This window comes from Lynx rufus, unplaced genomic scaffold (assembly GCF_022079265.1).
Source record: "Lynx rufus isolate CCGP_SWC_20201006 ecotype Redwood Valley unplaced genomic scaffold, mLynRuf1.p SCAF_15, whole genome shotgun sequence".
In the NCBI taxonomy this organism is placed as follows: Eukaryota; Metazoa; Chordata; class Mammalia; order Carnivora; family Felidae; genus Lynx; species Lynx rufus.
In genome coordinates this window covers 47,732,583-47,757,718 of record NW_025814829.1, presented here as the reverse complement: position 1 = coordinate 47,757,718, position 25,136 = coordinate 47,732,583, and the positions used below count along the sequence as shown (strand labels likewise).

General features: G+C 38.9%; 1 protein-coding gene across 3 annotated transcripts in view; it reads right to left on the bottom strand.

Annotated features, from left to right (window-relative positions):
• Window positions 1-9,346: 9,346 nt before the first annotated feature.
• Window positions 9,347-25,136, bottom strand: part of RC3H1 (ring finger and CCCH-type domains 1) — an 86,914-nt gene continuing 71,124 nt past the window's right edge. For 2 of the 3 annotated variants that reach the window (XM_047076985.1, XM_047076984.1), the window contains exons 15-20: window positions 23,018-23,231; window positions 22,454-22,544; window positions 21,826-21,958; window positions 19,278-19,451; window positions 18,260-18,375; window positions 9,347-16,912 (exon numbers count right to left, since the gene is read on the bottom strand). In XM_047076985.1, coding sequence (XP_046932941.1) covers window positions 16,762-16,912; window positions 18,260-18,375; window positions 19,278-19,451; window positions 21,826-21,958; window positions 22,454-22,544; window positions 23,018-23,231 — 879 coding nt within the window. In that variant the 3' untranslated portion in view covers window positions 9,347-16,761. The remainder of the gene's footprint in view (window positions 16,913-18,259; window positions 18,376-19,277; window positions 19,452-21,825; window positions 21,959-22,453; window positions 22,545-23,017; window positions 23,232-25,136) is intronic. The other variant, XM_047076986.1, reaches the window with a different exon arrangement.

The window sequence follows — 25,136 nt, the reverse complement described above, 5'->3', positions numbered from 1 at the left end:
GGGAATTTCCCCCGGAGCGTCTCCCGGTTGCTGTGAGGGCTGGCGCTGCCACAGCTGTGACACAGGGAAGACATGCCTGGTTTCTTGAGCTAAGAGCCCAAGGTGTGGCTTACCCCAAGAGGGAGTGGGAGGGAGGGCACTTGGCATGACGTCTTCCAAACACATCTTTTTTTGCAACTACCCAGGGAGAGGGCCTGGTTTTCTCAAAGGTGTCGAGGCCACCCTTCAAAAGTCAGAAAACCCAATGAGGGCATGCGAAAGAGAAAACTCGCCTCTCTTACCTTTTTCCAGCAGCTACAGTTCCTATCTCATTGGAAAACATGGTTGCTAATCTTCCACGGGGCCGGGCGAGTAGAGATAGTGTGTTCTGAGGCAATCCCTCTGAAAACTGGTTCTTTCCTCTAAATCTGACTGAGGTTCCAGAAGCTCGGGTGGGGGAGGGAACTGGTGACGAGGGGAAAACTGAGGTCAAAGGCTGATGACCAGCTTCCAGGGTTAAGCAAAGTGTACAGGCCCGTGTTGTTTAATTAGTAGAGAAGTTTTAAAGTTCAGTCAGGTCGAGGGAAGGCAAGGCCCACCTTTCTTACCCATACTCCTTCACTCTCTATCTTTGCAGAAAAGGAAAAGGAGGAATGTTCACAAATTCAAACTTGGTCAGAAAATGCCTGAGGAGAAGTTTGTTTTCAGGAATTTCTTTTCCCCCTGGTTATCGAAACGAGGAGACAGAAAATAGGTGAATATAACTAGTCAAATCGAATGTCCAGAAACTTCTAGCTTTCCACCTGCTCAGTGTAATATGCTCTCTTTCACAGCTCTCTTTCAGGAGAAAGAGTCCATAATATCTAGTCAGAGGGGAGCGTGTTCTGAAACAAGTACTGCCTTCAGGATTCTAAGAGCCAACATGTCCGTGACGCAGACGAGGACTCACAAGGGAGTAATTGATCCCACTGGGGGATCAGGAGACAAAGTATGAGGCAGGTAAAAAAACACACAAGCTACTGCTGAAATGTTTATTTATTTTTTAAAGATTTTATTTTAAAGTAACCTACATCCAGCGTGGGGCTTGAACTCATACCCCGAGATCAAGAGTCACATGTCCTACCAACCGAGCCAGCCAGGCACCCTTGAAATACTTCTTTAAAAGCAAAGAAACCAAATCCTATTTCTTTGTATATATTGTTATTTTTACTTATTTTAGTTATTGGGGAGATTAAATGAATTCAAACTAAGGGGGATAAAGAGCAGGTGTATTTTTATTTTCCTCTTCCTAAATGGCCAAAAACAGTACCATAAGGATTGCTGCAACAGTACTCACAGGATAAGTATGCCTCCTTTTGTGTGATTAAAGATTGAGGGTGGTATACTCATAGGAATTCATATATTATATATGTAATACATATTATTATTTTTCTGTGCTAGTTGGGAGTAAGTTGCAGATCTAATGTCCCTTTATCCCTAAATAGTGTGAAGTTTCTAAAAACAAGGATTTACTTACCAGACCACAGTACAGTGATCAAAGGCAGAAAAGCTGACAATGATGTAGTATTATATTCAAATCTATAAGCCATATTTTAAGCTTGCGAATTGTCCTACTCAACTTTTGCCCTCAGGATCCCCTTGTAATCTTGCTAAATAACACCTAAATATTATTAAAAATTATATATTAAGGCCACCTGGATGCCTCAGTCGGTTGAGCATCTGTCTTCGGCTTGGGCCATGATCTTGTGGTTTGTGAGTTTGAGCCCCACATTGGGCTCGCTGCTGTCAGAGCAGAGCCTGGAGCTGCTTCGGATCCTCTATTTCCCTCTCTCTCTGCCACTCTCCTGCTTATGCTCTCTCTCCCAAAAATAAAACAAAGCATTTAAAAAAATTTTAATTATATATTAAAAGTTAGACTTCACATATACATGAAGGAACCCTGGAAGTCCCCACGCTTTGGGAGACATTGATTTAGTGCCTCCCACCTCCATTTTGTTCTCCTTTTCTAGGATCACACATTGCATTTAGTTGTCATGTCTTTTTTACAGCCCAGAGGTCTTCTATTTTTTCTACATCTATCCTGCCATGAGTTCACAGAGGATTGGTTCCATCAGCCCAGACTCCTTTGGTTCTCCCAGTGTGCTCTCGGTGGAGCAGGCTGGTGCTTCAGTTAAACCCAAGTACCTTTCTCTCTGTCTTATCTGGCTTCTTTCTTTTCCTAATGATTTTCCTTCACGCTTCAGGGAGCAATCTCGGCACTTAGAATGCTTAATATGTTCAATACATACATTAATTCTCTTGGCAAGAATCTTGCCCTTAACTTGTCTACAACAATGCCAAAGGCACACTGGGTAACGTTGTGGACTTTTCCAGGTTTGCCATGTTAACATTCATGAGGCATTCCTTTTAGCACAGTGCCTATCCCCTTGATGTCTACAATATCATCTTTCTTGTAGAGTTGCCTATATGTGGCCAAAGGAACAACCCAATGTTTCCCAGAACCTCATGTTCGTTTCCTACAGAACATATAGTGGGTGACTCTACTCTTCCCCTTTGTGTTGGTCATTTTGGCAAATTACTGTAAGATGGTGGATCTAGCTGAAAGTGTGTCATGTTTCTAGTGTCTTCTAGTTTGGAAAAGTTGCTCTTTTGTCATTTTTTTAAGAGTACAAGCCAAATATTTTTGAACGATGTCTCTCAATTTGTGTATTGTCTGAGGTTTCCTCAGGATTAGATTCAAGTTATACTCTTTTAGGGGGCAGGCATACTACAGAGTGATATTGTGTCCTTCTCGCTGCATCATATCAGGAGACACATGATGTCAATTTGTTCCATTTCAGATGTGATATTAACTTTGATCACTTGGTTACAATGGTGTCCGCCAACTTTCTTTCTCTGTCAATAAAACTGCAATTTTACACTTTTATTATTATTTTTAATGTATATTTTTGAGAAAGAATGAGATATTTTTGAGGGGCAGAGAGGGAGACACAGAATTCTTAGCAGCTCCAGGCTCCAGAGTGTCAGCACAGAGACCAACGTGGGTCTCAAACTCACGAACCGTGAGATCGTGACCTGAGCCGAAGTCGGACGCTTTAACCAATGGAGGCACCCAGGCTTCCCTCCCTTTTCTGTTAAGTAAGTATCTTGTGGGCAGATAACTTGAGAGTGTATAAATATTGTTTTTCATCAAACTTTCACCTGCTAATTTTACTATCCCTCACGATTCTTTTGCAAGACTTTTTAAACACTGTACTTTCCCAGTTATTTCTCATCTGATTCCCTGAAAAGGATTATCACTGAAAATGATTAGAATTAAAAGAGACTAAGCTGGCACATTCTTCTGCTGGGGTGTGAGGACATAGGTCCTTGTACCCATTGCTAAGGGGAGTGAGTGCAGAATGCTGTAACTTTGGGTGTTTTTTTTCAGAATCCTGTAACTTTGAAGGGAAATTTGACAATACATGTCAAAAATACCATGTATCCTACAGATACATCTGCATGGGTGTCAGTGAGATTACTAACTGTAACCAATGGGTAACAATAGCAAAAGATGAGAAACAACTTCCACCTATAGGGGACTAGTTAAATAAACCAAGGTATATCCCCACCGGAAGATTATGCCACTGTCAAAAAGGATAAAGATCCTTTTTCTGAACCGATATGGAAGATTTCCAGGATAATTACGTGGGAAAGAAAACAAGCTGCAGGTCAGTGTTTAGTATGCTACTTTTGTATCACAAAGTGCAGATGATATGGATGAGGGGTGGATAGTCAGGGGAGGAAGCAAGACTTGTCAATATGTACCTCCTTGCTCATATTCTACTTTCTCTTTTTAAAATTTATTTATTTTGAGGGGGAGAGGGGGAGAGAGAGAGAATCCCAAGCAGGATCTGCACTGTCAGCATAGAGACTGACGCTGGGCTCGAACCAATGAACCATGAGATCATGACCTGAGCCAAAATCAACAGCCAAATGCTTAACTGACTGAGCCACCCAGGTGCCCCTAGCGTTCTACGTTTTAACATGCCCGTGTATCACTTATTCATACAAGTCTGGACTTTGTGAGCAATAAGAGTGTCAGTGTTTATTCCATGGAGACTTGGGGAGAGGGGAGAACCAGGCCACGATGAAGGTGGTGGCAACACCAGAGAAGATCTAGAAGCTGGATGAGCCCTGGGCTCCTAACAAAGGAGAAAAGGAGAGAGACGCCCAGTTCAGTGTCTACAGGTGGAACAGGGGTGTTCAGGTGCACCCTGCCTGGTAAAAAATTTCTAATGGCTGTATAATATTCCATGGTCTATAATGTAATCATTACTTTGCATTAGCTTAGGTAAAATCCTTTAAATCTTTGAATATGACCATCAGAATGGGTGCCACTTTAAAACACTATACACCAGGATCTATGCTAAGTACTTTACAGGCATTAGCTTATATAATTCATTTGTCAGCTATACCAGGAAGATATTATTATGCCTAGTTAACAGATAAGAAAACTGCTATTCACAAGGGTTAAGAACTTGACCCAAATTACAAAGCTAGCAAAGTTGAGATTCAGACCCTTTGTGTGCCTGTGTCATGGGTTTTGTGCTCCTATAAGGTACATATGAAGAAAATGTCTGTCTCTCCAAATTAAAACTCAGCGTACAATTGTTGTTCTTGGGGCAGGGGTTATATGTCACCACCTGGTTCTCCTCCTGTGGATATTCTCTATAAAGTTTGTCTATGATTCCCTCCAAATCCAGGACCAGGAATGAACCCAAGGACTTCCACCTTCTTTCTTGGTTACACATATTTTATTAGAAAGCATTTGTCTCTGATGCACATTCCAAACAAGATTTTCTTTTTTTTAATAATTAAAACACAATTTTTAAAAATTTATTATCAAGAGAAAGTGAGCACAAGCTGGGGAGAGGCAGAGAGAGAGACACACACACACAAAATCCGAAGCAGGCTCCAGGCTCTGAGCTGTCAGCACAGAGCCCAAATGCAGGGCTCGAACCCACAGGCCGTGAGATCGTGACCTGAGCTGAAGTCAGGCACCCCCTCAAACGAGATTTTCAATCGGTCTTGGGTGTCTTTAACATCAGTGTAGTCGCTGGGTCTCATACAGCACCGCTTGCCTTTTTACTGTCTAGATTTTCATGACCCCGAAACCCCTTTCCTCTTAGTTCATCTCAGACTGGTTTGATGAGGAAAGGGAAAAAAAGTTGGGCAAACAAATCTGGGTTTCCCCCTCCCACCCACAGAATCGTCAATATTCTGTCATGTTTTAACAATTGTTTATATTTAGATATATACAAATATGTTTAAATCAAAATTTTCCTGGTAACTTCTAACCATTTCTGCAATTGGAGGCAGACTTCATTTTCCAAGTGGTAACCAGGGCCTCTCTGTGCTTTGCTGTGTTAGGGGCCACAGAGAGGAAAGAATATAGCATTCAGTCACCCTCTCTTTTTTTAAGCACTCCCCTAAAGTTCAGGGGCACCTGGGTGGCTCAGTCGGTTAAGTGTCGGACTTCGGCTCAGGTTGTGATCTCATGGTTTATGGTTCAGGAGTTTGAGCCTGGCACCAGGCTCTGCACTGACAGGGTGGAGCCTGCTTTGGATCCTATCTCCCTCTCTCTGCTCCTGCCCCACTTGTGCGCATTCTCTCTCTCAAAATAACACACTTAAAAAAATGTGAATGCTGCCTTCAAGTTCAGTAACAAAATGAACAAATTCCCCTTTCCCTAGCCTTGCCTCTAGGCTCAGAAGCAGCTCCTGAGCAGGTAATTAGCTGATCCTCGCTGTTCATTCTCTCATGTCCCCGCCCTGTTTTACTCTTCCCTTTGGCTCCAAGAGTAAGACCTTGGTGGAGAGCAAACAGTAGAGGTGAGCTCCTGCCGTCCGTTACTGAGTAACTCACAGCTTAACTCTTCCATGGAAATTTGGCAAAACATCTTTCCATTTTTGGAAAAACAGAGCCATCTCCAACTCCCCCGGGTTTCTAGTTTCTAGTATGCTATTTTAACAAAGGGTGAAATAAAGTTCATCAAAATAATCCTGCATTATCATTTGGCAGTTTTTAGGTAAGATTCTCAAAGCATCTCATTGGAATTTGCTCAAGTTCTCACAACTGTTAGAAAGTTCAGCTTTAGTTTCAGGGACACCAAATCAAAGCAACAAATATTTATTGAACATGCCCAGTGCACATGCCACTGGGTCTTCAATGTACCAGCTACTCAAATAAATATTTGAGTTTGAAGAAACCCAGGTTCAGAGTAGTTTTGCCTACTTATTGACAGAAAAATACTTTAAATGTAAAGGTTATTAAAAATGCTTAATTATCCAGCAGAACTGACACCTTGTGTAAACTCAGAAATACTGGGTGAGGGTATTCTTGGGAGTCACATGGAGTTAAAGTTCATTGTCTTACTTCAGTTCCGGAAGTTGTAGGTGGGGAAAGAAAAATAGAGAAGAGGAAAAGGCAAGAGAGCAGAGGAAGAGGTATGGGGGAAAGTTCTCTGGAGAAAGGGGGTGGGTTGGACAAACCCAGAAGCAGCAGGAAGAAACTGACAGTAAAGCTAAGGCCAAGGGTGTGTGTTTTGATAAGTACAGGTCAATCATGTGACCAACGTCTCTTACCCACCTCTGCCAAGGGCTGCTTTAACAAATCTATCCAAATCCATTTGAGGGGTGAGGTGGAAATGAGGGTCTAGGGATGAATGTGGCTTGGTAGCTTTTATTCCATCAGGACACACACAGTGGGTTTCAGACCCTTTCCTGATGGCTAGTGCTAAAAAGCAACAGATGCTGGTTGAGCACAGGCTGTTCCCACATGGAACGGAATCGCATCTTGTGTCCCTACCGAAGTTCAGCTAACCAGGGAATGGTGCTGAAGGGAAAGCCCGAGCGGTTCAGTTATAGCCAACAGGCTGGCCCACTCTGGAGAGGCCACCTGCATCACGGCCTAGGTCTGTCCCAGAGTTCAGCAGTCTCCCTAGCTTGTCAGGGTAACGAAAAGCCCAATCAGTTAGATGACGAGGAGGGCAGGCTTCAGGCCGAAGGAAAATCAGAGGGCACCTTTTAGATCAGAATAGCCTGAATGTTTTAGATTTGCGAGGATAAGGTGATGATAAATTGAGATGACTGTAGGTTTTCCTTGAAACTATTTTGAAGAGCTTTGATATTGCAAAGGTAATCCCCCCGCCCCCTTTTAAGCTGGTGATATAGGAATAGACCTAGACCTATGCTTGGTCAGGGGAAGCAGGGGAAGCAACTGACTTTGGGGGCACCTGTTTGGGCGTTTAAGAATGCCAGTCATGCTTGTACCATGTGTTGTCAAGTTATGGCTCAATTAAACACTGTCTGCGAAGTTCCTCCCTCCTCTTCATTCCCCATCCTGGTGCTGGCCAGCCCTTACTAGTTCTTGTTAACTCTACTGACGGCAACCGATTCACAACTGGGTTCTCTGCCACTTGAAATCACAACGATCACATCACAGTCTGGCTTAAAATCTTTACTAATTTTTACTTGCTAAAAGATAAAATCCAAATGGCTCAGAATTGTATGCAAAGCTTTTCAAGGCCTGGCCTCAAACTAACTTTCCTAGCTGTCTCCCATTGCAAGGCCACATTCATATGCACGGGGGTGTGTACACGCTCCCGGGATGCAGCGTCTGCTCCCCACTTTGCTCACCTTAGAATCCCTTTCCTACCTTTACAAATCAACTCTTCAGATGTAAAAACTTTCCTGAAGCACCTTGCTTCTCCAGCTCTAGGCATTTTCCTTGAAACAGTCCCTGGGTCATGCTAATTATGTCTTACAACTCATTCACTCCCCAAGTCTGACTGCAGAAACTGGGTCTTTCTGCTTCTAAAATTGCCTGTGACATAGAACCTTGCTACTCACAACTGTGGTCCTTGGCCAAACAGGACCGGCATCACCTGGGAGCACATTAGATAATCCCAAGCCCCACTCCAGACCTGTTGAAACCGTAATTGCACTTTAACACGAGCACCAGGTAATGCGTGTGCACGTGAAGTCCGAGAAGCACCAACACAGAAGCTCTCCAATAAATGTGAGTAAAGAGGCACAAATCAAATCCCTTCATTCCCCTGCGTGCAACCTTTCCTTGGATTTCCTTCCAGAATAAAACCCAAATACTTCAGCATTTGTCTGCAGGCCTCTGTGACCCAGCTGTGCCTCCTCTCATGCTGTTCACTCCCTCTACTTTTGCCTCCACCACTTTGTCTCAGGGGCACAGATTCTTCTTTCAAAAGAAGAAATCCACACATCCTGTTTTCTCTGACTAGGACTCTCTTGTCTCCAGCATTACCTGCCATTCTGTCCATTCGTAAAGTCTTACCTTCAGCGCAACTTCCTCAGGAAAGCCTTTGCCACCCAGCCAAGCGAGGTTAAGTCTTCTTTGTGTGTATTCTCACAGCTCCTTGCTCTTCTGAGGACAACTGTGGTTGAATACTTTGGTAATTTTAGTGGTTTGTTGATGATCGTTACCAATTTTTAAACTATATTCATGTCAATTTCCATAATTGGGAGTCTAAGCTCCTTGAGGATAAAGGCAGCATTATCTTCTCAGTATTGGACATATTATTAAGTACTCAATGGGCCACCATGTTGGAAAGTAGGATTTACTAACTGATCATTACAGATCAGCTGGATACTGTAAATGACGTGCTAATACATACAAAAAACAAACTCCTGTTAATCTACGTGAGTCTCAGTGTAAGGGGTCAGAAAATTGCTTGTGGGGAGGGTAGGCCTAGGTAAATGGTAAGATGGCAGGGCTGGTCCTGGAATTCTCTCTCTAGATTTTGTAACATTCAAGGATGGCTGCAGTAGTTACCATCCTTCATACCCCTGAACTTTTTTTTTTACTACGGTTCCTTCCTTTGAGGTCAAGTATGGTACCAAACAAAGGACACCTAATTGCTAATTGTTAGTAGGAGGAGTAAATAACCTTCACTGGTCATGAGTAGTATTCTTCTCTTAAAGTATGGACGTTTACAAAAAAATTAATATTAGAAGAAAAAAAAAGACATTTACTGGGGTGCCTGACTTTGGCTCAGGTCATGATCTCACAGTTTGTGAGTTCGAGCCCCACATCAAGCTCACCGTGGTCACTGCAGAGCCTGCTTTGAATCCTCTGTTTCCCCCGTCCCTCCCCTGCTTGTGCTCTCTCTCAAAAATAATCATTAAGGTTGGACTAATTTCTGTGGTACCTCTACAAAATTGGCTACTGCACGTATGCGTTTACTTGTGCGTGTTACATAATTATTCTTCACGTTAAAAAAATATTTAAAAGGTGTGATAATCCCAAGGTTAGAAGAAAATGGCACAGACTCATTTACAAAAAAGACTACACGTTTCTCCTCATTAATTTATCATTTAATATAAATGCTGACAGAAAGCAGATAAAGACCTTGTAGACATTTTCATGTATTTACAAACCAAAAGGTGAATCACCTCCTTCTACTTGTTAAAATAACCCTTTTATCTGCATCTCATGGGAGCTTTTAATACTACTCAGGAGCAACATGAGGCTGAGTCAGTTTCCAAGGTTATAAAGAGAGGAAACAGCGTTTTAACAAAATGTGGCATCTTTGATATAAACAACATGCACACAAATAATACAAAATTGAAAAAGATGGCCCTAATCCTCTTAAAAACCCAACAAATGAACATGTACTTGTTCAGACCCAGATTTCTGCTGCCCTAAACATCTTCCTACTACTCTGGATTTCCACCTCACTTGTTTTGAAGGCTCTTTAAAAACTGGAAATATAAACACATTAAAAAGAGAAGAAAATGGTCCATTTCAAACAGGGTTCTTTTTCCTATTCCAAAAGAACTTTCAAGAGATAAAGTCTTCAAATAAGATTTCACAGTTTGCTAGACGCTAAAGGATTATTCATAGCTTGTGAAATTCCAACCCATTTATCTTCACTTAAAAAAAAAGTTGAAAACATTTGGAAAAAGTTAAATTTCACAAACATTACCAATTTAAAAATCAGCTGTCACTTTAAGACTCAATATTTTTATTTCTGAACAGGTAGGTGGAGGCGGGCAAGAAAAAACAGGGAGCTGAGGCAAGGAAAAAAACAGGAATGCAAGAGAACTTTTAAAAAATGGTATTTTGTCTAGCACTGATTTATACGAACAGGAGATATAAAGTCTCACTATCCAAAACTGATTTCATAGTCATTTATAACCTGACTCAAATCTCATGGGCTCCTTTATTAATCTAGATTATTCTTGTCTTGTTAAATATACCTCTGCAGGGCACAATCACATACAATCAATACGATTGGTAAATTACACAAGCTCTATCCCAAGCAAATATGCATCAATGTTACAAAGTTATTTAAAAAACAAACAAACAAACAAAAACAAAATAAAACAAAATAAAATCCACCCAAAAAGGTGATAATGACTGCAGAATGTCTCGGGGAGACTGGTATGAGCCTAAAGACCAAATTGACCATAGTTAGGGGAAAAGGGTAGCAGGGGTTACAAGGGAAAGAGAGCACACAAAAAGAGGAATCTCACAACTGGAAAATGCTTAAGTGGGTAAAAGATTTTGTTCATCATCTTAATTCACTTTTTCCATTGCTCTTGTTCCAAAAAGTCACATCATCATAAAGTAAGCAACGAAGCCCCTGGATCAGTGAATAAAATGAAAAAAAAAAAAAAAAAAAAAAAAAATCCCCCGCCACCCAAGTTCCTTTCATTTCCAGAAGGTGAGAAGAGGAGAAAGGATGAGGGGGTGGGAGTGTGTGTGGGAGGTCTGGAGGGGGTGATAAAGAAAATGCAGGCAACTACACACCTGGAAAATATAGCTCTCAGGACAGTGCCTTAGGGGAACAGAGGATGTAAAAATGACAAAGAAAAGCTTAAAATACCTTAAATTAGAGGAATATTTTACAGAGTTGTTTAGATATTATTGTAAGAATGGCAGCCAATCACTGAAGAGAGATTACACTAATAAATGGTGATTTAAAAAAAAAACAGGCAAAAAACCCCCCAAACCAAAGACCAGCAACAAGCAGGCAACCAATTATCCAATAGTTCGTCCCATCCTTTCCTTGGCCCTTTTATGCAGTGGCTGGGGTGGGAGCAGGGCCTGCCTGACAGTTTCCAGTTATAAGATGACTCTGAGCGTACAAGCTAAAGAGGATGCCAAAGACTTGTGAGCTCTGTCTGCCTAAGCGTTAAAGACAACAAAACAAAACAGAAACAACCAGAAACAGAGAGACCTCAATACGAGAAAATAAGTCACCTTATCTAGTAGATAGACTAACTCCACAGGATTTTACTTTTCTACATACACATTTTTGGGCACAGTATTATATTGAGGTTTAACTTCTGTCTCTTGGGTTATTGTGTCTTATTTTCTTGTGAAAATAAAGGTTATTACTCTAGGGATGTTTTGTTCAGGAAACAAATTTAAAGGAAATTCAGTGTTTGGCTGAAAATTGGGAGGCTCTGAAAACAAGGATTCCAGTGGTGAGGTTAAGTCCTTTTACCACAATAGGATTTCAAAGGACTCTTTACCTACTTTGTTCAGTGCAGTATTGAAAATCCACCTATTGGGAACACATTTATTATTAAAAGGTGTAACTTCTTCCTGGTGGTGGCAGTGTCCTATTCTTTATTAACATTATAACTAGTATTACTTATCAAATTAGAATCTTTTATATATGAAAACATCTTTAGCAGTCAAAGCAATAAAATTTTAAAACCCAAATCTTAAGTTGGCATTTACTATAATAGTACCTTGCCAAAAACAGCTTTCTTTTTCAAATGGCTCAGAAAAGTTGAATTAAGAATTAAAAAATATATTAACTGCAATTCACCTATAACTCCCCATAAGTAATTTCAGCAGGAAAATTTCATAAAGCTGAGCTGAAGCAACAAATAAACAGAAAAGTCATAGTTGTCCAAGGTAGAACAGTATGAAGAAGGAACAGCAATACAAGTAAAGCGATAACACCAGCAAACTGCTTATGTGTCCACTCCCTAATGTCGGAAGGGAAATTTGCTTTAGTTTAGTTGCTAAAATTTTTAAGGACAGGCTGATTTTTCCGGGAACAGATCATCTTGCCACACTATAACCATGTATCACCAACTAAAAAATAAACACAATCAGGCTCTTTCAGGGTATAAATCTAAGTAAAGGCTGTAGTTAATTTCCAGGCAGATTATTAATTTCTCTTAAAACGTAACCAGGTCTTTCTTTTTAATAAAATATAGGTCATTACAGGTACTTTTTTACAGGTAGATTTTACATATGAAACCTTTACTCAATTCTTTAAAATGAGCAGAAAGAAAGTGGAAAAAAGATGGTAAGATCCCTATCTATCACCACTTGGATTTAATAGCAATCAAATACTTTTTAGTGAAAAGAATCTGTGTTTCTCCAAATCTGAATATAATCTCACATGCAGTGACTATAGTTTATTTCTCACCAGTCACATGCTCATGAATTTTTTTACCCAGTCCCACAGCGTGACCATAGTGATACAGATTGTCCTTCAGACACAAGTGAAAAGCCAAAACACACATGATGCTACAATGACAAGATAATCTCAAAAAACAGGGGGACCACTTACACACAATATTGTAAAAGATGACATTCACTGGTTTAGAGAAACTGATGAATTTTCATTACTTTTACATTTTATAAGGCCAGCTACCTTTAACAGTTAACTTAGATAAATCTACTTAACAGTACAATCAACTCACAAATACTAAAAGTTTCACAATCAAAATGGCTATATCCCCCCAAACCAAAACAGAGTAAAGCACAAGTCTTTGGCTCTCCTTTAAAGAAAACAGCAGGTTACCATTCTTAACCAGACCTTTGTTTGCCTACCAGTAGGGCAAATACCACATTTGTGCATCACTGAGTAATAACACCATTAGAAAAGGCAACTTCACAGAAGTTATTGGCTAAGCGAATTCATTTGAATGCTCTGTTTTGAGGCAGCAAACTGTCACTGTTGCAGATTGGGGAGGGCAGTGGGTAAGTCAAGGGGGAATTTGCAAGATAGAAAAGGGCCAGGAAAAAAAAACCCTTGAGCTCCAACCCTAAAGACCTATGGAAAGTCTGATGGAGCTACATATTCATGGTAGCAAATGAGAATCATAACAATTCTATGTCTTTTAGGCAAAAGAATAAATACAAGGGAAAGACCAGGAGAAGGGAAGGGAAATAAGATGAGAGAAGGGAATCAGCCACATTAATGCCATACCAAATAATTTTGTATACATTCTGAGTAAGTGAATATTTGTAGCTGGCATTAGAAATAGTGTCTTATGTGAATACTATTACTAGAAACCTATGCTATAATTAACTGTTCTTTTGATTACAAAAGTAACAAAGAATGGATCTTTGGTCACTTCAGCTTCTGTAAATTACCCAAGACAGGGCGGCTATTGGACTTGTGACAATATCTATAAGTAAGGCAAAATAACTACATATAAGTTAGGAAACTGCATGTAGATAACTTATTCTTAGTTCTACGCTTTTCCAGAGATACCTTGAAAAAAAATAAGTCAAAGTACTTTTATATTCCTAGCTATAATAATATCCTGGTTTTAAAAAAATTAAGATCCTAGTTTTGTAATCTAAACAAGAGTGAACACAATGCTTATTATACTCCTACCTTAACCTTTTCAGAATTGCTCATGTTCGTCTGAGATGTCAGAGTCTTGCTTCTGAATTCAGTGAAAAGCAAATAAAAGTCATTTCCAGAAGAAATTAATATTTTAATAAGTAGAAAGCATAAAAACTGTATTTCTATCTGACTCATTTAATCTCTTTACTCTCTCTAAAGGCAGACATTTTAAAATAAGCCAAAAAAAATCAATGCCTTTCGCAGGTTTTGACAAAAAAGCAGTTAAAAAGTCCAGCAGTTTTGCCCAAATAGGCCACATACCCTTACAGGCTCATCATTATCACAAAGTGTTTCACAGAGAAAAGGAAAAGAAAAAAAAATCTAAACTTTGGAGGTTTTATTTAATTCTTAAAACTGTTTGTGAACACCAGGAAAGTTTTAAGAATTTCCATGAGATAAGGCAGAATGACCAATTTAAAACAGGTAAGTCATAGGCACAATGGGGCAGGGGATCATTCTTCTGCCTTTCTACCCAACCAGATTTCCTCCAGAGTGTGCGGGGCCCTTCCTGAGGTGCAGCTAGAATTAAGGCTTACAATTTAAGGTATCTGCCCTGGCCCCCAAAGCCCCCCACCCCCCCAATGAAATTACCTTAAAAAGTGAAAGAGATGATTTTGAGTCAACTGAAAACAGTGGCTTCTCAGGTTTTATTCAGAGCAGGAATACTATATAAGTTAATGCCTATTCCTGCCTAGCTTACAAAATCAAAATGGTGAAAGCAAGGAGTATATCTGAAGGATATAAAAACAAGAACAGAAGTTGGGTTATGAAATGTTTCAATGGATACCCAAAATGGACTTTTACTTTTATTCTGAACCTCAACAAAATCAATACTCATAAATTCCCTTCCAGTGCCAGACTCACTGAGTTCCAAATAAACCAACTGCTTCTAAAACTTAGGAATTATCTAACATGTCCAAAGGAGAAATACAACCTGCCCAAATCTGCCTACAGAAGGTTGGAGGCCAAGAATGTTGCCTTTTATGGTTATACAAAGAAATGAAAAATCTTGGGACTCTGTCAGACACGCACAGTTTCTCTCCTTCTCCCAAAAAATAAGCACTTATGTGTAAGAGGGTTTTAAGCAAAAGAGAAAACAAACAAAAAAGCAAAAAAAGCAAGTGTATTTTTTTTTAAAGGAAACTATGGATATCAAATGCAGAAATGCCTCATCTTCATTCAGTGCTTCTACCTCCCAATCAGTCATTTTATCGCAACAGCTGCGCTCATGCGAAAAAATCCTTAAAACATACCCAATATATATACAGATATAGCTATGTATATATGTATATATATATATAATATATATAAATTTTTATTTAAATAAAAAAGAAAGCTCGAATCCCAAGCCAATATGTGTATATCAAATCCTTGACCAGCCAGGTCTGTAGGGCATAATCAAATTCAATGTGAAATAGTATATAAACACGGTGCCTTGACTGGGCAAATTAAATAATTGCTACTCAAAAGAGTGTTCTGTTTGGACTCTCCTACTGGTAGGCAATGGCAGGACTGTATTTCCCTCCCCCCCTCCCCCATTTGTTTCAGTTAACAGTATGATGGACACAGAGCTTACACTGAGGTTGTTATGACCTCAGCAGGAGTTAAGGGTTAAGAAAATAAGAAACAAGAAAAATACAAACTCTTGCTTTTACCCAACCAAAGCAATGCAGTAACTTATTACATAACCAGTGCTTTCTGTTTTAGTAGTATAATCCAGAAGGGAACTTTTTAAAAATCAGGCAAACAGGGATGGGGAGGGTGACTGTATCAAATAATCCCCACAGAACATGTTTTATAGGGTTTTAGTTCAGTATAGACACATGGCATCAGAATATGTGCAGCAGAACTAAATAATTTCATAAAGAATCTCATCACTATTGTAAAGTCAAGTCTCTGAAAACTGACTTTTAGGTACTTATTACCTACTGGTGCTAAGGATACTGAACAGCAACAGCTAGTCAATTCATAAACCATCCTTAAGATCCTGGCAGTCTGTCCTTGCCATATCTATTTGAAAGCCAGGGACTTTTATTTTATTTTACACTTTTGGGTTTTGACAGTAAAACAAAACAAAAACATCCACTGAAATAATGTGACTGTTCATTTTCAGTTCAAGTGTTGTGGTTTTAAAACATGCTTGATTTTCCTATTATTATTGTTTTTAACACTCTAGGATTTTAGCAGAAGTTTAAAATTTGAAAAAGCACAGGTCCGAATTTCTAACCAGCAGCTCCATACAGGTAATATACCAATCATGTATCTCCCAGGACTAATAAATTACAGTTCATTCTTAAAACAATCTCCATTTAAATCTAATCATTCTAAAACACTGGCCTGGCTTTCTGATTAAGAGAATGCAAGGATCCATTATGTGGAAAAGGACTTCAAAAATTAATTGGTAATTATCTCTCTGGAAAGTTGAAATAGAAACAAAACCCTCCTGAACAACAGAAAGTTTTAGTGCCATATGAAAAAACACACATCAAGCTAGGGAAAGAAAATTATGACTTTCAAGTAATGGCTCTTGGAAGAGTTGGTTTGCTGCACATTTTCTAATAAGTAGTCTACTACTGTCTCTTTGTTTCTCAAGCACCACAGAATTCTCAGACAGGCCGGTGCTTTCTGTGTGTTTTAATTTATGGGGTTGTCAAAGCTGGAAAGGATTGGGGGTCAGGAATTATACACTGGGTATGTAATAATACCAAAATACAAGAAAAACCTACTTCATTAAGATCATACAATTAATCAAACAGAGTGTATATATAATATCTTCTTTTTTTTTTAAGCCCTGGATCCAAGGCGTCCAAAGTTATTAAAATAAAGTTCATTCACAGAACAAAAACAAATTTAATCTGAATTGCTTGCAGATACTGCTAATTTTCTTTTTCTTTTTCTTTTTTTTTTTAATTAAAAAATGCATTAATGTGAACTATGTGCAGGGTTTGTTTTTAGTAGTGGTGTTTGTGCACATTGCCTCCGGTACTTTTCCTGGATTTCTCTGACCACTCTCAGAGAAAATGTTTAGAAGTTATCTGTTCTCCCTACCCTACCCCACAAATTGATCAGGAGCAGAAGATAAAAGCAGGATTCTTCATCATTTAGGGAGCAGAACTGGGAGTAACTCCCGATCTTTGGGAGTCACTGTTGTCACCTCCTCCCTCAGGGTCCTCTGATAGGTTCAGAGAGCTGGTCTTGTTTGACAGGAGGCTGATATTCTCTTGTGTCAAAGCTGATCCATTTGGTACATCACTGTTAACATTAAAAAAAAAAAAGTTAGAATTTTAAGGAGAGAGACAAAAATGATTAGTAGAATAAAATCAACAGGGCCTTTCCTTTTTTTAAAAATTTTTTAATGTTTATTTATTTTTGAGAGAGAGAGGGACAGAGCGCGAGCAGGGGAGGGGCAGAGAGAGAGGGAGACACAGAATCCGAAGCAGGCTCCAGGCTCTGAGCTGTCAGCACAGAGCCTGACGCGGGCTCAAACACACGAACTGCGAGATCATGACCCGAGCTGAAGTCAGAAGCTTAACTAAGACTGAACCACCCAGGTGCCCCAATAGGGCCTTTCTTTTAATAGTATGGAAAAATATGCAACTAGCTTTTAAACTTTTACAGCTCCGTATCATGCTTTAGTACAGGGGCTGACAAACTAAGGCTAACCACCTGCCTGTTCCTCTAAGTACAGTTTTACTGAAACCCAACCCGCCCATTTGTTCACGTATGGTCTGTGGCTGCTTTCACACTACAATGGCAGAGCTGAGAGTTTCCACATATACTATAAGACTCAAAATTTTAAATATTTACTATCTGGACTTTAAGAAAAAGTACTGACTCCTGCTTCAGCAGGCTTACTAGTATAAGAAATTACTTTGAACCCAGGGCAATGCATGGACTTAAATAGCTAAAACCAAAGCTTGAAAGCAACAGGGATTAGAAATGATTATTCTATTCTCACCAGGAAGACAACTCAGGACTATGCAGCAAATGCCCCCAAAATACCCGAAGGAGAGGCGCCTGGGGGTCTCAGTCGGTTCAGCCTTCTCACTCTTGGTTTTGGTTCAGGTCATGATCTCACAGTTCGTGGTTTCAAGCCCCGCGTTGGGCTCTGTGCTGACAGCATGGAGCCTGCTTGAGATTCTCTCTCTCTCTCTCTCTCTCTCTCTCTCTCTCTCTCTGCCTCTCCCCCATGCTGGTTCTCTCTCTCTCAAAATAAATAAACATTAAAAAGGGAGGGAGGGACAGGGTGGAAGGTGGATTTGAAAGAAACTAAATATCCACATGCTTTAAAAGGACCGGAAAGGTATACACCAAAATGTGAACGTTGGTTTTAAGTAAATTATAATACAGGAGAAAGAAGGAAATGGGAACAGAAAAATTCATTTGTTAGGTATTAACAGAAAATTTAATTTTTGATCTGTTCTAAAATAAGTTTTAAAACTCATAAAAATAAGTAAGAATAAGTTTTATAACTAAACTTCTACAAAAATATTCTTTTCTCAATGTATACAGAATAATGACATTTTAAAATCATATTTATGAGAGCACTTCTGTCAGGACTGAATAATATAAGACTACGGAAAATGTCCCTTTCTTTACCTGAATGTCAATGTGAGGTCCTCAGCTGGAACCTTACTTTGTGGTTCTGGTTGTCCATTTTCTGCTTGCTTACTTGTATTCAATTTGCCTTTCATGTCCAGAGAACACTGGTTCTCCTTGGAAAAAGAAGGAAGTAAATTTAATTACCTTATATTTTATAATGCCAATGAAAGAAGATCAAATATAGATAATATAAACTGATGATCCATAAATCATATTCAATCTTTATAAAATGACCAAAGGAACAGGCAGTCTGAGAGACATACCTAACAACAGAGTACATCTACTCACTAAAAAAGCTAGAAAACAAGGGGGAAAATGCCTGAAATGAGAAAACCTGATGCCTTAGAAAAGATAAGCCAAAATATAATAACTACCTATAATATACTTATTGAAAGCAGAAAAATAAAACACCTATTCATCTGCTTAGAAGGAATGTGAAAACTATGCAACAAAAGTCAATAATTACCCATGCAACCTGGGGGGACGGTTCGACAATTTACTAAAATCAGTATTGGTGCGCTAGGAAGCAAACCTCAAACACATCCATGGATAGAACTCCTCAAGAAGGAATGTGTAGACTGTATTTCATTCATAACAAAAAACAGGTCTGCAATAACCAAAGGGCTATAAAAACTGAATGTTTTTTTGCAAATACATATTTTTATAACATAATGGTATTGCAAAATCATAAACACCAACCCCTTGGCTTCCCTAGTCAGTATGTTTAACAGAAATTTAATAACCTCCAATTAACTACCTTTTTCCCTGAAAGTTTTTTCATAATGCAGAATCCTAAGACAAAGAATATACTCAAACCAAAAGGGAATGAGAGGAATGAATAAAACCAGGAGGCATCCCATCTTCATAAGACTTATTCAGAGTATTAATCCTTCACTGGAGTGCCCTGGGGTGATGAGCCTAGAGGCTTGAGTTCTGGGACAGCACTACACAGAGGCTCTCTGGTCACACCCCCGCCCCTCCAGCCGGCCCCACCCTTTCCCACCTTAACACTCACCATACTCAGTTCCCGGGTTCTCTTCCCGATTTCCCTTTCCACTTGGTGCAGTTCCAAGCTCAACTGCTCACTTGAAATCATTCCAGGCCATTTTGGAGGTGGTGGTGGTGGTGGCTGGGACTGGCCTGCCAGGGTGTTCACCTCCCTCTGCAACACCAGCCTGTTACTAACAGCCTAGTGCATAAAGCCAAGCACATACACAACTCAACACATTTCACACCATGCACAGCATGACCAGGCCCAATCCAGAACATTGCCTCAAATACCTTTCACTAAGATATTTGCAATAAAAATGATGCAATGGTAAGGCACTATCTCTTTGAGTACCATCTGAATTTAAAATGAAAAAATAGGGGACTTAAACTTAGTAAAGAATATTTGAAAGAGAAGTCAAGTATAAATGTACATCTTTCCCCCTTTTTTAAATGGAATTTTCTGAAGTAAATCCTGCAATTTATTTCTGTGAAACCTCAGTAATGGCAAGGATTTTTAACCATAATGAGTTAAACATGTGGCAAGCTTCCAAATGCTGCCGATACTCTTTTGGAACAGAAAACTGGTCTACAAATTTCAATTAAGACAAAAAGTCATAAATTATCAGGATAAGGAATAACACTTTACAGAGTTAATGGTCTGAATCTTTAAAAAAGTTAATCAACTGAAGATGATAAACATAAACACAGCATTCTCTTTTTTTACAATAGGAATTAGCAAGAAGTTCTGGACCAATGTAAAGAAAACAATGGCAAATGAAGACAGAAAATGAGTATTACACAGTTAAAAAAAATTCTAAACCTTGTTGCTTATATAAGAGCACAAGCCAGACATGTGTTCCAAAAAAAAAAAAAAAAAAAAATCTCCTGTTGGTCTTGGTAATAAGAGAGTCTAAGATAGAATTAGTTAAAAATTTATTTCCCCCTAAATTTTTTTTTTAATTTCTAAGGAGACGCCTTACTTATTAAAGATCTTGGTAGAAACAAAAGACTAATATTCTAACAGTTATTTTTCTCTCCAGATGGGGAAAGTGTATTTATCAGAATACAGTCTTCAGAACATAGTCTTCAGTTTACTAAATTCAAAGATTATGCTCTCATGCAAAGGGTAATATTAACAAAACCTAGTCTTCTTTATATGGCACTTAAAAGGATTTTTAAAATTCTTTGTTTTCAGCAATTTTTTTCTCTAAGTGTCAAGCAGCATGGTAGAAAGAATACTGGATATGAAGACTTGGGTTCATATTTCAACCTCTGTGAAACTCGTATCTTTCAACCAGAAGAGGGGGGACTGTACCACTTGCCCTAACCAACCTATCAAGAGATACTGTAAGGGTCAAGTAGGATAAATGTCAACTTAAAACTGAAAAAACTCTATTAATGAAAGATACAATTGTTATACAGAGGCTATGCTTAAGTCCAAGTTCTAAGCTTCTACTTTTTTTTTTTTTTAAGTTTATTTATTTTGAGAGAGAGAAAGAGAATGAGAGCGCAAGTGGGGGATGGGTAGAGACAGAGAATCCCAAACAGGCTTCACACCGTCAGTACAGAACCCAACATGGGGCTGGAACCCACGAACCATGAGATCATGACCTAAGTTGAAACCAAGAGCTGGACACGTAACTGTCTGACCAACCAGGCGCCCCACTAAGCTTCTACTTTTTAAATATTTGTACATAAATGCTGAGGATTAAAGGAAATCAGAATTTTTTTTTACATTAAGAAATATGAGAAATTAAAAACAAATGTTGGGGCACCTGGGTGGCTCAGATGGTTAAGCATCTGACTCTTGATTTCAGTTCAGATCATGATCTCACAGTTCATAGGATCAAGCTCCGCATTGGGGTCTGTCTGTGCTGACAGCTCAGAGCCTGCTTGGGATTCTCTTTCTCCCTTTCTCTCTACCTGCCCCTCCCTGGTTGAACATGCATATGCCCATGTGCCCACGTGCCCTCTCTCTCTCTCTCCCTCTCTCTCTCTCTCAAAATAAGCATTTAAAAAAATAAATTAGGGGCGCCTGGGTGGCTCAGTCGGTTGAGTGTCCGACGTTGGTTCAGGTCATGATCTCGTGGTTCGTGAGTTCGAGCCGTGAATCAGGCTCTGTGCTGACAGCTTGGAGTCTGGAGCCTGCTTCCGATCTGTGTCTCCTTCTCGTTCTCCCCTCCCCTGCTCACGCTCTGTGTCTCTCTCAAAAGTTAAATGAACATCTAAAAAAATTTTTTTAATAAATTAAAAAATAAAAACAAATGTAAAGCTAAAGGCATTTGTTGATAAAAACTGTATACCTTAAATGTGCCATCAGGGAACATAAGTTCCTGTTGGGAAGTTTTAGATGGCCTGTTTTCTATTCTCATGGAATAGAAATTCTAAATTTCCCACTGTCCCACACTGAAGTCTTAAGTATTTAAATTCTTTGAAGAATGGACACCTATACTAACTCTTTAAGAAAGAGACCTTAAGTTTTTATGTTCAGAGTACCTCAAAAGTTCTTTCTTTTAAAACCTCTTTGAGAACCCTTCAAAAACTGGAATGAAAAAATATCTGTGGTCTGGTACCTCTAAGCCACGTAGCTGGGTCTGCTGACTAATTTGATGGTTTAGTTGCTGCAATTCTAGTCGTAGCTGTTCCCGCTCAGCAGATGGAAGGGGTTTTCCATGACTGGCTACTTCTGACATGGACATTCTGTCCCTTGTATGGGAAAAGAAAGGGTGGAATAAATTTTAAATTTTATTAAAAATATATTATTGAACTAACGTAACATTTTGTGTCAACTATATTTCAATTGAAAAAAAATTAAAAGAGAGAAAACAAACAAACAAGCCCCCTAGGTTTGGTCTACTGCTGTTCTGACATAAAAATCTGTTACTTCACTATGAAAAATATAAAAATTATTGACAGGGCGCCTGGGTGGCTCAGTCGATTGAATGTCCGATTTTGGTTCAGGTCATCATCTTGCAGCTCGTGAGTTTGAGCCCCACATCAGGCTCTGTGCTGTCAGCACAGAGCATGCTTTGGATCCTCTCTCTCTGCTCCTCCCCTGGTCATGCTCTCTCTCAAAAATGAGCATTTAAAAATAAATAAATGAGTAAGTAAGTAAATAAATAAAAACTACTGACAAGTAAAACAAATAAGAAAAGCTGAATAATTTTAAACGTTTATAGAAGCAAAAAGAATGACTCATACCTCTCACTGAAGTGTCCCTGAGAAGGTATGTTTTGATGAGGTGAATATGGAGAACCTCCCCAGCCACTGTGGGTTCCATATGGACTATAATCTACAAGAGAATAATGTAGTGCGGTATGATGCAATTCAGAGGTTTGATTCTTTTAAGGTAGCTATAATCTAGAAGGCATAGGCATTTTGTGTACACAGCTCTCTGGAAAGATGTCTACCAATGTGACGAGAGGGTACTGATGTTTTTTTCCCCCACTGAACGATATCAGTGCTTGTAACTGTTTTCAATGTTTAAAAATGAAAATGTATTATTTTAATAATAGCAATGAAGCTAATAAACAACAACAACAACGGCAATCTTCACATACCAGACCTGCTCATCTGTACCCTTAGAATTCTCTAGTTATAATTACTTTCTGCAGGGATAATTCCATGGAAAAGTTTAAAAGACTAGTGTCTTGGAAGATTACGGACAGCACTGATTGTAGGGATCAGTGCTGAAAGTAGGGAGTTGGGATGGTGCTGAAAGTCATGAATATGAAGCCCCTAAATCAGTTTAACTATGATTCTTACCTGAGATGTTCATCGGTTTTGTGGGAGCTCCCTGAGGTGCCATAGCCTGCATTGGACCAGCACCCTGATATATTGTTTTGGAGGTTCGAGAGATGGCACCAAACCGAGAAACGGTTGGCCGGTCTCCGAAAGGGATAAGGTCATCATCACTGGTTTCTGCTGCTCTTCTTTGAAGATCCAGTCGCTGGTCTCTCATTCCTTTACTCTCCACGTTCTGATAAAAAGTAAAATGAGAAATCCACCCCACACTTAGATCTCTAACATTACTTCTTCCAGATATGTGATAAGGTTAAAAAAAAAAAAAAGTATAACTTTCTTACTGGTAGGACTAAAGTACTTTGCTTGTCATAGTAAACACTGCTTTTTAAACCTTTGCTCACTCCCCACAATAAGAAATATATTTTACATCATGACTCAGTACATATACACATTCTAATATATAGATAGAATTTTATGACAAATATTTGCCTCTTACTATATGTAATGTACTCTCACATTTATAGTTATTCAAACTCATTTCTTTAAAAAAAAAAGGCCCATGACGACCCAATTTCAAAACTCAATAGTTAGAAAACCACCATTTAAAAATTTAAGTGTCAACAACAGATGTTTCAAAGGGATTCCAGTTAGAAAGAAGGAATTACCAAGATAAACTGAAACGGAAATTCAACTGCTAGATCTTTGCTACTCAAACTACAGTTCGAGGACCAACAGCAGCAGCAGCAGCAACACATGGGAACTCATTAGAAACGCAGAGTCTCAGATCCCACCCCAGTATTAGCGATTTAGGACCTGCAGTTTAATCGGCTCTAATTAGACTCCAAGGTAATTTATACACACTTGAAAAACACTGTCTTTTACCATTTAGGAGATTTTCAATCACATCTAGGTTAGGCTGACAAACATTTTTATTCTTTAGTGATTTAAGGAAATGAGTTTTATTTTGCTAATTTTATTACTTTAATATAATAACTATTTCTGAAAGCCAGGTACAAAGCAAGGGTTCCCATCTATCTCCACCTCATCTCACTCTTGTTCTTAGAGAGGATGTTTTCTTTTTTATCTTTTTAATGCTTATTTATTTTTGAGAGAGAGAGAGAGAGCGAGCGAGCGAGCAGGGGAGGAGCAGAGATAGACAGAATCTGAAGCAGGTTCCAGGCTGTCATCACAGAGCCTGACGCGGGGCTTGAACCCACCAGCCATGGGATCATGACCTGAGCCAAAGTCGGATGCTCAAGCGACTGAGCCACCCCGGCGCCCCTAGAGAGGATGTTTTCTAAATGATGTTTCCTTAATCCCACCACAGAAAAATAAAAAGATTCAAAATTTCTGTCCCACCCCCACCCAATGCCTTTCTTCCTCTCTTTTTTGGCTGGCATCTAATCATATTTATGCTATGTATATCATTTCATTCATTTATGATATTAACATCCAAGTCTTACTTTTCTATTACTAAGAATTGGTCTCTTAACCAGTTGGACAAGTATTTGTCTATGAAAACCTGTATAATATCCTAGGCAACTTCTGTTAGGTTAATTAGGGGCACATGGTTTAAGAGTATGAGCCCAGACATACCTTTCAACATAGCAATACCACTTCTAAGCATAACTAATGTATGCACACAAGGAAATACACAAAAATGTTCATTGTAACACTTAACAGTACGGTAAAAGATCAAAATTAGCCTAAATGTCCATCAACAGGAAAAGGAACAAATAATGATTTGCATATATATTTACTGTATGATACCAGTTACCAGACAATGGTATTTGATAAAAAGTTAAAATGAATGAACTTGACCTATAAATTTGGATACATTTCAAAAACAAAAATTGAATGAAAACGCAAGCTGACATATATATTAATATAAGGTCTGTAAACATACAAAACTGTTTAGGAATAGTATGAAAGTATCCATGAAATGAGTAACTTTCAAATCAGGATAAAGGTTACCTCCAGGGAAGAGGGAAGGAAGTAAAAGGAGATTAGGGAGGTGTATTCAGGAAGATCTCACTATTTCTATAAAGTTTTATTTCTTTAAAAAATAAAGAAGCAATTCAGATAGTTATGTATGTTAAGCTTGGGCATTAGACATACTGTTGTTACATTATTTTTTATT